Consider the following 12,796-nt stretch of genomic DNA (forward strand, 5'->3'; position numbering starts at 1 on the left):
AATTAATTTAAATTGCTAGTCTAGTATTTTGCACTATGGCGGTGGTGGAGCTCTTAAGGCTCCTCTCAAAACAAAGATGTGATAGATCTTTTGTTGTATTTTGGTATCTTTAAATCTAATAAGGCCTATATACTCTTGAGCTAAAGTAACAACAATAAACGGATATTTTGTGTGTTTTTTTTTTCTTGGGTGTTGTGTTGAGTTTTTTGAAAAGAAGAAGGCTTTGATTCTTCGCCTGTTGATGGTTTCGTTTGATAACAAAGAAAAGTTTTTGACTTGAGAAATAAGTTTTAATTAGAAATTTGGTTGCCAATTATAACAGGAATTTAATATTTTGATGACAGAAAATGAGTATTTAAAAGGAAAATTATTTCAGTTGGTATGTTTATGAATGTAATTTTTGTTTAATTTAATTTTGTTTTTATGCATCAAATACAGAAGAAAGAATTGAGATTTGCTTAAATTGGCATTTTGGTGACACCAAAAGTATGGTGTGTTGAAGAAAGACTTTTCCGATTCGACTGATTGATTCGGAGATATGGACTATTAGTTTTTTTTCAAAATATCGAACTTTAAAGTAATACATTTTACGATAACGAGTTTGTTTTTGTTTTATAAATTTAATTGTTTAAAGAAATAAAGATCAGAACAAACACAGACTAATTACTTAAAAAAAAAAAGTACAAAATCTTCGTTCTTTCTGATTCTCATGGATTCGTGTACTTAACGCATTTGACATTTTCATAAACAATCAAATTAAATCTTTTATCAACAAACCCAAATCAAATAGTTTGCAGTGATTTTGGGTGCAAATTCAAGTTCATTTTTATCAAAAATGTACGAACAACAACAAAGTTAGTCTTTTACAGAAATAACACATTGAATTTATCCAAAAGTACCAAAACAATGTCCCTTATTGTAAATGAATCTTTTTTGGAAGTTAGTAATAACAATTGACTTCGGAGAATAAATAGACTTAAATTGATAATTTGACAGCGATCTTGAATTCAAATTTGTTTGCGTTTAAAAAACAAACTTTCCTTTGAATTTAATATAACATTTGAAATGACCACAAGTCTTATCAAATGATGATGAAGCTTTGAATATAAGTTAATTATTTTTCTACCAACTGATTGTACGGATAGTCTGGTAGATACATATAATAGTTAAGATTGATTGAGCTGTAAAGCTTTTTTGATATGAATAGGATCCATTTCGAAAAAAAAATCAACCTTTGGTTCACATAATTTTTGTTGATTCTTTTTGTTGTCTGGAAATTTAGCTCTAAATTTTCTTAAAACTAGATATTTGTGTTATTTTAAAATCTTAACGAAATATTCCCAAAACACGATACAAAAAAAAAAAATCAACATAAAAGAATATTCTTTAATGCCTGATTTTATTTGAGAAACTGGGATTGCTCATGGAAACAAAAAAAATATAAAATAAGACTGCTTCATTCTTCTTGTTTATAGTTATTTAGCATAAATTTCCACTGTTGAGTTGATACCACGACTCAATTGTGATTTCAAGTTGATAGTAGAGAACTTGAATCCTGGTCCACCTGACCACAAAGCAGGATTGGCTCCAGTTTTGTTGCTAAAGTGGTCAATTACTCGAATTCCAGAAATAATCTTGTTGTTAATTTGACCCTTAAATAAAAAAAAAATATTAATCGAAGATTATTGATGGAATTTTAAAATATTCTTACATTTTTGGGGAAAACAGAATCATAAGAAATCATCTGTCCATTGCGAGGATATAAGACAACTCTTTCCCTTGATAGTATAGCGCTGTAATTGTTGACATTGCCGTAAGTAGCATTGTACGAATATGTGCCAACAGCAAATAAGGCAACCAAAACAAAAGCAACACAGAAGGTCTTCATCTTGAAATATAAGAAATATTTTTTTATTAATTAAGAACTTAAATATTTTTTTTTTTTAAAACTCACTTTGATTTTGTTATTAGAGTTCGAATCGAATATGAATTATTTTTGCTGCAATTATTCACTTTTATACCAACCAAACCAAACTCAATTCTTATCTCTATCAATCATTATGATAACAGTTCTCAAAATCAATTCATTATTTTTCTATGGAATTTTATTAAAGTTATCAGTCGATGAGTTTATTATCTGAACAATTGATCAACATACGCGAGTTTGGCTGAAATTAACTTCAAGAGATTCTTCAATCAAATAATGTGTCTGCCAATTTTATTGTAACAAAAATGATATATATGACACGATGGCTTTAATTTAGATTTGACTTGTGTGTTATCTAAAAATTAGTTTTTAATTTATTTTTTGCGATTGATTAGTTGATAAACCGGAAGTGTATTATGGGAATTACCGCAAATGTAAATTACCCAATTTTTTTATTTAGGTATTTTGTTTCGTGCAATTAGAAATCCATAATAAATTATACTGCATTGATTTATAACAACGAAAATGTCTTTAGCTGGGGTACTTTTTTAACTTCCATCAATAAATATAGTTTTATAAATGAGATCATTGAAGAATGATAATATAAATTTTAAAATTTAAATTTGTTGGCTTAAAATCAAAAATTCAGAATAACAATAAAAAAAATCACACAAAATGCACTTATCTTTGGAATCTATCTCGTGCATTTCGTTGAACGAATGAGTAATGCTTATTTTTCTTAGAATCTTATTATTTTGCTTTGAATACTTATCTTGTATTTAAAACTCCGCATGTTTTTCTGTTCTTGATAAGATTTTGTAAATCTGTCACCTATATTGTTTTACCAATTAATTTTAGTCGCCACACTTGGTAATACATTTTCAGGTTTTTTTTGCTGAATCAATTTTGTTGTCATTTCTAGTTTTGTTTTGTTATATAAAAAAATGGCTGTGAATAGTTCTTAAGATGTTTAATTTTTTCAAAATTTGGCTTATATTTCTTTTTCTTTTATTTTTTGATCCTATGTTTTTTTTCTTTACGTCACTTTACTAAAAAAATCATGTGTGCAATTCACACGTGGTAGAAGTGAAACCTTAAAAAATCATTTTTCTTTCAAACAAAATCGAAAAAATCTACCTTTTTTTTATTCCACCATGATAAATTTTACATCATCTGAAAGCTTATTAATTCATCTTTCATATTTCTACCACACCTACAAAAAAATTAAGAGTATTTAAAGCCAACCATGTCTCAACTCTGGATGCTGGTCATCAGCAACAGATCTCCACCGTTATTATTTGTAATATCGTCAGCGTAAAGCAAAATTGTTCTAAATCCACTTTTTACCGAAAATGAGCTAATGATGCAGTTTTATTAATTTGAAGGTGCTCTTTCCGAATTTTAAAACCGTTTTTGTCAAAAAAATTTGATTCCGCAGATAATATAATTTAATGGGACATAGAACAATAAAAACAGAGCTTGATAGAATTAGAAGTACGAAGATCCGAGGAAGCCTTCATGTTAAAAACACCATCTCCCAAAAAATTGAACACGACCGACTCAGTTGGTATTGCCATGTTCAAAGGAGAGATCCTGAGAACCCCGTCAAAAAAGCAATATCATACAACGTTCCAACACGAAATAGAAAGAAAGGTAGGCCTAAAAACTCCTGGTACAAGCAAATGCAAAACCACCAGCATTCAGTTGGCCTTAGAAATGGAACAATACAAAACCGGGAGGCTTGCCGCCGATTTCTGAGGTCAACCCGGCGAACCCCACAGGCGGATCACTAGTGTGAAGCAGTTACGTGGGATAGTTATGATCCCCTCGACATCGAGATCATAACAGCGCCGAGAAAAAGGAAGAAGAAGAAGAAGAACAATAAAAACAGAGAAGTAGCCTTTTGAATGTAAGCCTGAGTATTCTTGAGTATCCCATCATATTTTGTTCTAAGTCCACTTTTTATTTAAGGAAAAAACGTAATTGTATAGGATTTGTTCTGTGTCCAATTTTGGGTTTTTAGTTTTAAAAAATATTTAAAAATAGTATGCACCTACTAATGAGGTATACTTGTATATTTTATTTAAGAGAAAAGAACAAACTTTACCTATATAAATCATAACTTGAATGGCAAACGAGCAGAAAAATGTCACTTTAAACCAATTTGAAATTTAAAAATCGTCCCCTGTAAAATTTGCTTTTCTTAGAACAATTTTGCTTTACTGCGACGATATATCAAATGAAAGGTAATAATCCGCAAGCGTGTTAAAGAAGTTTTTTTTGGAAATGAATAAATCTGTCGAATTTATTTTATAAAAAAAAGGTTGAACATGGAAAAAGTGAAAACCGTAAATTGTCTATTTTGAAAAATCTACACACAAATTGTACAAAAATATTAATTTTCAAATTTTATTTAAATGGAGAATTTATTAAAAGTTAAAAATCTTAGAAAGGTACAAATTGGTGGTAACTTGAACTCTTCACTTTTCAAAGTTGCAAAATGCGTTTGAAATCAAATGCAAAAAAAATTAAATCATAAAAGACCTATGAAGTTAATTTCCCGAACCGGGACCGTGTGTATCCCCCATAATGAAACAAACGAGAGACTAATATTATACTAGTTAAGATGACATTGAATTTTTGACAGCTTAAACGCATGTTCAAAAAAAAAACAAAAAACTAAAAATAAAAACTGATAAGAAAGACGAAAGACAATCGTGATGGAAATAAAAATGCTCCAAAAATAAACCAAAATTTAGTTTCAAATTCATTTTTAACGATAACGGTCTAATATTTTGTTTAAACTTCTTGCTCATCTTAAACGATTCTTTCGTTTTAAATAAATCATATTAAACTGATAAGGATTATAGTTTACCACAGAAGAATATATCTGTTTATCCTCAAACTAAAATAATAACAATAAAACCTAAAAAAAAAAAAACTATAAACAATATGAGTACTTCAAAACTTGTGATCCTATGTGTGATGGTTTCATTTGTGGCGACTGCTTATGCCGTCACTAGTTCCTGGGGTAACTTTGCCGCGTCATCACAATTGCTTTATGTTGAAAACATATTCAATTCTTCATTGCCCAGGCGATATGTGAATCGAGAAGTGAGATACCCCAAAAATGTAAGATATACTTTGGATTTTGTTATGTCAGCAGCATGTTGGTAAACCGCCACCAACTGCCAGCACAAGTCATTGAGACAAATAAAAATTGACAAATAAATGAGTTTGGTTATAAGATTTGAGATGACGAAAACTGAAATTATTGTTTTTTTTTTGGTGAAAGGTCAGGATTTGACGAATCGAACAAAGTGTTTTCTTTAAGTTCGGGGAAAATAGTGTTACATTTTTCAAAGATATAATAGATACCTAATTGATTTTCTATTCGATAGTTGATTTTCTTATTGCATTCAATTAGAACCGTAAGTGTAGTTTTTTTTTTGAAAAAATATGTTCAGGCCAGTGAAAAAGGCTCAAGCTCACTTTTTATGAACTCTGGTTGTATTTATCGGGTATTATTTGATGACATCCGCATAGTTTTTAAAAATTAATTTTATAAATTATTCTTAAAATAAAAATTACGGATATAGATGAGAAATTAAATTTCTCGAAATTGGTTGAAATGGACATTAGCTATTTTGCTCTCGGACTTCAGGTCATTTCATATATATATTAGTCCTTTTTTCTTACTCTTTAATAATTTCTGCTTACAAATTGTAAGTTGTAATTGTAATTTACATTTTGTAAATTAATTTCATTCATTTGTGATTCAAATTCATCTAATTGCAAATCAAATTCACCTTTTATAAAAGCTTACATAGTTTTTGGATTTCTTTTCCTTTTTAAGAACTACGCTGGACGTATTTTTTTCTATACACTTTCTGCGTTTTTGACAACAATATATTCGAAACTTTCAGCCTTGAGTTTTGGTGTGATGATAACTGACTGCAATTATGTCCATTCAGAGTTTATTACCCTGCAAATCTTCAGATTTGTTTGTCCCGGGAACAACAATATGTTTTACTTATAGTTTTTAGGGCCATTTTTTTCACTCGGAGTTGAACATAACTTGAGAATTTTTAATATAATGTTCTGAGTTTGAATCCGAAGTTGAAAAAATTCTATCGCGTCAGAATTTTAAGATAAACGCATTAGAAAATTCCTAAGATAACAATGTTATGAATTTTGTCAGTTTTTTTTTAATAATACATAATATGCCAATTCATCAATTTACTAAAATTTAAGACATCTTGGAGAAGAAAAGATATATTGAGAAGATTAAAACTTAATTCAAAAGAAAAAATCAAGTTCTTTCATAAGCGTAAATTTAGTTGAAAAAGATTACCTTACGTCAAAATATTGCTGCGGAAACATCAAAAACCTGCTGGTTTTCTAACAAGAATATTAAAAAAAAATTATGTTGTAGATCAACTCTGACCTCAAATTCGAAATCAGCATACTTTAAAAAAGTAAAGTTTTGCTAAAACGAGGATTTATTTGCAGTGTTATAAGGCCCAGGGATTTTAAAAACCTTTAAATAATGTTGTTTCCCCTAATTGAAAACCGACTTAAATGAAAATAACTTGTTCAAGTTTAAAAATTATATTATTTTTTTATAACGGCAATTATTTTTAGTTGAAGTTTTGCTTAAAATTGATGCTAAGAAAATCTTGAAAAATCTACAAAAATTGAACGTCCCTTATCAAATTTTTTTTTACATCTATAATTTTGAAATAAAGTCGATTTAAGTCAATACCTACTTATCATTAATTTTTTTTTTTCAAAACTTATTTAAATTTAAGTACAAACGCACAAAAGTAAAGAGTACCTAAATGTAAATTCGTTTGCAAATATACAAAATAAAATCTGACACAAAAAGTTTTACTCCTTGAGATTGTATTCTGCTGTATCTCCAACTTTTTGAAAACTCACCAGAAATGAGAAATCTAGCTATTAGGTTTTTATTTTTCGATAAAAAGTTTCACTGAGAGGCAAAAATAAGATTTGAAAATATTTGTCGGATGTGAACTTAACAAAAGCTAATTTAACTTGAAACTTTTTCAACTTGTTAGAAATTCCCAAAATTTAAAAAAAGCTCGGTTGCAAAATAAGAGACATATGAAATTGTTTATTCAATAAAATTGATCTTGATTACTTGCTTTTTAATTTGAAATAATTTTTTTATTTTAGATTTCATAACAGTTTGACTTTCAGTTTAACTACTATTTCTTGTTAGTTCTGAGTGTGTTTCAAGTATAAATACTTAATTTTTTCAAGATTCCAATTATTTTTCTTCATTTAAATAGATAGTACTTAACCTTGAAAATCACATCATGTAAAATTTTTTAAGTTAAGTTCCATCGTTAAGAATGTAGGCATGCAAAAATCTTCATTTTAAAAGTTGACTTTCCACAAAGAAATAAAACGAAAATGGTCATTATTAAAGAATTCAAAAAAACTCATTTATTTGTTCAGCGAAAAATAATATTTTTTTTTCATCATTTCTTTGTAACTACAATAAAACTATTAAAATTTTAACAGGGCAATCCCAATGGTCGAATGATAACAGGAATCCGAGCCATAGATCAAGTTACTAATGGCACTGGCGGTCATGCAACTTTATATTCCGGAGGTCCTGGTTTCAATTTCGTGAATATAAAACTCCAATCTCAATATAATTATGGATTAATCTTCCGTGTGGAAGTTTATGGAAGATAAAATTTTGTAATCTTTTTCATTTAAGCCAATTCTTCTGTTAATAATAAAATTCTTTGTAATAAAAATAAACTTAAAAAATAAAATATTTTTTCTTGTCTGCACATCGCAAGAAACACCAGCAAATAAACTCCTAACAAAAAGTTTCAAATTTTAATTGAAAATCTGACAAAACCACTGACGTTATATGCTGCCTCCATTTCATGTCCCTCTCACTCTTTGTGCCATTCCCCAAAAATTCAGCTTAAGGGTGCGATTACATGAGTGCAGAGATTCAAATGCAAATGTTCTGGAAAAACAGCGTTTTACTGTACGAATAATGCGCTAGCTGGTTGCTGCTGCGACAGCAAATGTGGTTAGAATGCGTGGTTAATGTTATGTGGCTTCGCTTTCTGTTGTTGGGGGTTAGATTACGGTTTGTGTATTATTGCAAGTTTAGTTGCCAAATATAATATAAATAGGGAGTTCGATAAATAGACTGCATTAAGTGGGTTGGTTATCTTGTTTTCGAGGTTCCATATAGGTGGTTTTGCATATACAAATAAAGCGCACAGTGTTTGTGGAATTTGGGTTTAACTTTGAATCCACTTATAGAGTATTTGAATAAGTAAGTACCTAAGTCTGAAACAATACAAAATGTGCGGAGCAATAAATCAAATGCGAATTATTTTGATGTTAAAAATCTTAAGGTATTATACATATTTTGCGATTACCATTTTGTTGGTGACTAATGTAAGAACAAAACATTTAGAAAACTGGAAATGTAAGGTCAATATTCGGAAAGTTTGTTTGATAAAGGTGGGCTAATTTCAAGGTCCGCATTATTAAAAATTCAATTTTCTTTAATGATACAAGATTATCGCTATAGCGATTAATACCTTAACATTAAAACAAAGCTTAAAGACCGGTTCGGTCTAGGCAAAATTAGACTTGAAGTCTTCTAGAAAGAGTTCTAATTTATTAATGAAAAATGTATGTGAGCTTTTTCTTGCAGGATTAAAAAAATTCCAGTTGAATTATTATGATTGAGTTATGACTAGTGCCAATTTTTGAAGAAAAAAAATTATTAGCAGCATATGGGTGGTTAGAAAATTTAGAATAAATGATATTTGAAAGGGTAATAATAAATTGCCCACAAAAAAAATTGGTGGAAATGGAGTGGGTGGGCGAAAATGTGGGGTGGATGTCAAAAATCGTATTTTGAAGTGAAAACTTCTTTAGTATCGTAGTGATTTGAAACAAGATGAAACGAAAACGCGACACGACTTCAACTTGTTATAACTTTTTTGTTTTAATAGATAGATGAATGAAATTTGTTCTGTAGATAGGTAATTGAATAAATTATAATTGTACAAAATTTTAATTAATTTCATGTTCAAAATTCGGAGATAACGGTAAAAAGATGTTCTTTTCCAACACACATTATATCTTTTGATCTAGTGCACATCTGCACATACAAATTTGATTTAACTTTAATACGCATGCTGATAACATAACCTTTTATTTGATATATCACACATAACGTTACGTGCTCTACAAGTTACACAATCTTAAATTGAAAAAAAAAAATTTAAAAATACCTCAAAACACCTGTGGAGATCTGTTGGCGATGACCAGCTACCAGTGTAGGAAGTGCCGTAATCTCAGTCTGGAAATTCGACATGGTTGACTTTAAAAAATTCTAACTTCTCTTGTAGACATCTTTGAAATAAGATTTATACATCATTATACAAGGTGAAACAATAAGCTTTCACATGGTATAAAATTTTGTATAGGTTGTCAAACAAAAAAATTGATTTAATAGCATGAGAACATAAAAATAAATGTTTTTTTTGCTTTTTGGATGAAATTTCATCGAGTTTAAAAAATTCTAGCTCTTTTTGTAGATGTCTCATAGACCTGATCGATATACATATATATTTTGAGCTTAGACAATAAGATAATATAAAATTTATATAGGCTGTCATATAAAAAACATGGATTTGAAGGTGATAGAATAAAAATAGGTAGATTTTTTCTATTTTTTTTTTGCAAGAAAAATGATTTTTTTAAGGTTTCACTTCTACCACGTGTGAATTGCACACATGATTTTTTTTTTTTACAATTTCTGTCAGTAGTTGACCTCCTACCGAAAAAAGTTAAATGCAAAAGTTGTCGATACTAAAAGTGTCTACAACTTTTACTCAAACCAATTTTTTATATAACCTCAAAAATATTGAGAAAAATGCAAAAATACGATTTTTTTATTTTTTTTATCTTTTACAAGAATTGTTGGATTATAACAAAACATAATTAAAAATTACTTTGTTATGTTTTATATCTATTTTAAATGTTTTTTGAGGAAAAAGTTGATTTTTGACGAATTTAATTTGAAAAAATAGCCTATTTTTTCAATCAAAAAAGTTACCGAACAAATTTTTGATTTTTGAAAAGTTTGGAATGCAGTAATTAATTTAGATTAAAACGTTTTATTTAGGAAAAAATCGAATGGAGTTCACAAATGCAAAAGAAAATCAAAATAGTTTAATTTATAAGTTAAAAATCAAAATAGGTATAGTGTCATCAAAATGAAATAAAATGGTTACCAATTTATCCTATTTTCGTGACCTTTTTTCAATCAAAATTATTATTTTGAAATTCGATTAATTGAAACGTCTTTTTCAAGGCTTCAATTTTTGAATTTCGAAATATTTGCAAAAATATAAGAAATGAAAAAGAGATACCTACCAGAAAATTTACCAAAACAAATTTTGAGAAATATCTTAAAATTTATTATTTTATAATATTAGTCCTGAAGAAGGGTGTAATCACGCCCGAAACGTCGACGAAATATTAAAATTACCAAGACAGACCTACAGCCCACTTAGGATTATAATTTAAAATGGTTACCTATTCTAAAATCAACAAAAAACATAATATAATTAATTTTTCACTGATTTTTTTTATAGAGAACAACTTAACGGTAGATAACACTATAAAATCCTATACTCCTTAGCTTATTGAATCCAATTTTAATATAGGTATTTATATTGTTTTGTTTTGAATTAAACTTTTAAGCAGATATAACAAACATAATGACACAAACTGACACGCTTTGTCACTGCTTTCTTAAATACATTTTTTTTTCGGTTTTTGATACTTCATTTTCTGATGCTTATAAAACATTATATAAACACATGTACTGTACATTAAACCACAGAAAGATTTATTTTTGATATTTTTTTCACATGATTTAAGTTCCAAATAAGATAATTTTGTAAGGAGTTTCTCCTTTGTTTACTAACACATATCATTAAGCATAGATTTCCATAGTGAAATTCAACGGACAATTACGCGGAGCTTTAAAGTGCATAACTACAAAATTGTACCCTGGCCCACCATCCGATAATGAACCGTGTCCTGTGCTAGTGTTTTTTCCTCCCGTTTGATCCGTGAGATAAATAGCATGGATAATCCTGTTGTTCGAATAACCCTTTAAAAACAAATTACGATGTTATTTCATAACGATAAACAAATTAACAATAAAAAAAATTTTTAAAATCACACATTACCGTTGGAGGATATCTATATGTCCGAGTGGTTTTCTTCCACCAAGATCCAGATTTTATGATAAATTGTCTGTGCAACATCTGATCGTGCATTCCTTTAAAACCATATTTAGAACTGACACCTTGTGATATAGCAATACACAAAGCTGCTACAACAGCGAACGTAAGAACGAATAAATGTTTCATGACGAACTAAATGCTACCGTTAAAAATTACTTCAATTAAAGGTACCAGAATTTTTATATTATCTGAGGAGATGCTTATACCTTTTATTAAGATCAGTAAGATGACGTTCTCTTGTGAATCATTTGATATTATAAGATCTTTTATCTTATCGCGATATATTTTATCAGAACATGTGTTTTCTGAAACAAAGTTCAATAAAGAATTGTACATATGGTAAATCTGTGAGCACATTTTAAATAAGCGATGTCAAAAGCAAAAACCGTAGTATTTTTCTTTACTTTAACGAACCTTTCAACTTACTTTACCAACTCTAATTGGTATTAATAAAGATTTCAAATGATCCGGACCCCTTTTTTTAGTTTGTTACTCATTTTTCTACGTCTCTTAAAATTTCTTATTTCATTCCCATTTGTAAGACTATACCTTCTTTAAAAGGTGTGATTTGCACTTATTTCAGTTTTCCATCTTTGGTTCTTTGATGAAACAAAAACCTTATTGAAACACATTGGTCCTTCGGATGAAATTTCTTTATTCTTAAAAAAAAAAAATTAAATGATTTTTTTTTTTGTGTTCAATCCTAGAACATTTTTCAGAGTTATTTTTGCTAACACAAATCAGTGATGTGATCCATAAATCTCTACAGTAAAATTCATAGCACAATTACGTGGGGCTTTGATATGTACGACAGCCATTGTGGATCCAGGTCCACCCTCCGACAATGAAGAATATCCTGTGCTGGTGTCCTTTCCTCCAGTTTGATCAGTAACAACAATTGAAGTGATAATCTTGTTGTTAAAAAAACCCTTTTGAATACAAATTAAGACGTTAAAATTAACAAAGACGACCATAAAACACAACTTAAATATTAAAATACATTACCTTAGGAGGATATCTTACATCTTTGGTAATTGAACCCCACCAAGATGAATCTTTTATCACATATTCTGTGTACAACAAAATATCATGGATTAATCTGGTACCATATTGAGCACTAGCACCATTTGATATGGCAATGCATAAAGCTGCCACAACAGCAAACGTAAGAACGAAGAAATATTTCATGATGACTTGAGTAGAAAATGTCTTGAACTAAAGGTGTTGGAGTTATGAATCGATCTGCTAATGCTTATATTCAGATCAGTTAAATGATTGTGAATTATTGGATTTTATCAGATCATTTCTAATTTTATTTCCATATTTTAACAAAACATGTGTTTTTGTAAAAAATTAATCGAACAAAATGTGGTTAATCGTGAAGCACATTTTAAATTGAACTTTTACTTAATTTAAACACAAACTAAGTCACTTTATTGAAAATTTAAAAAAATATAATTTAACATTTCTGCATTATCATCATTTACCCCAGATTTCAACAGAAAAGTTTAAACCAAGATTTCGGAATGATTTCAAG

General features: G+C 28.8%; 5 protein-coding genes across 5 annotated transcripts in view; 2 read left to right on the forward strand and 3 right to left on the reverse strand.

Annotated features, from left to right (window-relative positions):
- The window catches only part of LOC129907900 (protein Wnt-5), a 124,298-nt gene that overhangs the window by 48,838 nt on the left and 62,664 nt on the right, over nt 1-12,796 (forward strand). The gene's annotated exons all lie outside the window — the stretch shown is intronic.
- Nucleotides 1,381-2,088, reverse strand: LOC129907905 (uncharacterized). Its single transcript, XM_055984396.1, has 3 exons — nt 1,955-2,088; nt 1,712-1,888; nt 1,381-1,652 (listed from the first exon to the last, which is right to left on the reverse strand). Exons 2-3 carry the CDS (start codon nt 1,886-1,888, stop codon nt 1,476-1,478), a joined length of 354 nt encoding a protein of 117 aa, XP_055840371.1. The 5' UTR covers nt 1,955-2,088; the 3' UTR covers nt 1,381-1,475.
- Nucleotides 4,691-7,665, forward strand: LOC129907903 (uncharacterized). Its single transcript, XM_055984395.1, has 2 exons — nt 4,691-5,059; nt 7,478-7,665. Exons 1-2 carry the CDS (start codon nt 4,880-4,882, stop codon nt 7,652-7,654), a joined length of 357 nt encoding a protein of 118 aa, XP_055840370.1. The 5' UTR covers nt 4,691-4,879; the 3' UTR covers nt 7,655-7,665.
- On the reverse strand, nt 10,836-11,436 carry LOC129907902 (probable salivary secreted peptide). The gene is made up of 2 exons (XM_055984394.1): nt 11,203-11,436; nt 10,836-11,123 (listed from the first exon to the last, which is right to left on the reverse strand). The coding sequence occupies exons 1-2, from the start codon at nt 11,383-11,385 to the stop codon at nt 10,944-10,946; spliced, it is 363 nt and encodes a 120-aa protein (XP_055840369.1). The 5' UTR covers nt 11,386-11,436; the 3' UTR covers nt 10,836-10,943.
- LOC129907901 (probable salivary secreted peptide) lies at nt 11,920-12,531 on the reverse strand. Its single transcript, XM_055984393.1, has 2 exons — nt 12,265-12,531; nt 11,920-12,188 (listed from the first exon to the last, which is right to left on the reverse strand). The coding sequence occupies exons 1-2, from the start codon at nt 12,445-12,447 to the stop codon at nt 12,000-12,002; spliced, it is 372 nt and encodes a 123-aa protein (XP_055840368.1). The 5' UTR covers nt 12,448-12,531; the 3' UTR covers nt 11,920-11,999.

This window comes from Episyrphus balteatus, chromosome 1 (assembly GCF_945859705.1).
Source record: "Episyrphus balteatus chromosome 1, idEpiBalt1.1, whole genome shotgun sequence".
Taxonomy (NCBI): domain Eukaryota; kingdom Metazoa; phylum Arthropoda; class Insecta; order Diptera; family Syrphidae; genus Episyrphus; species Episyrphus balteatus.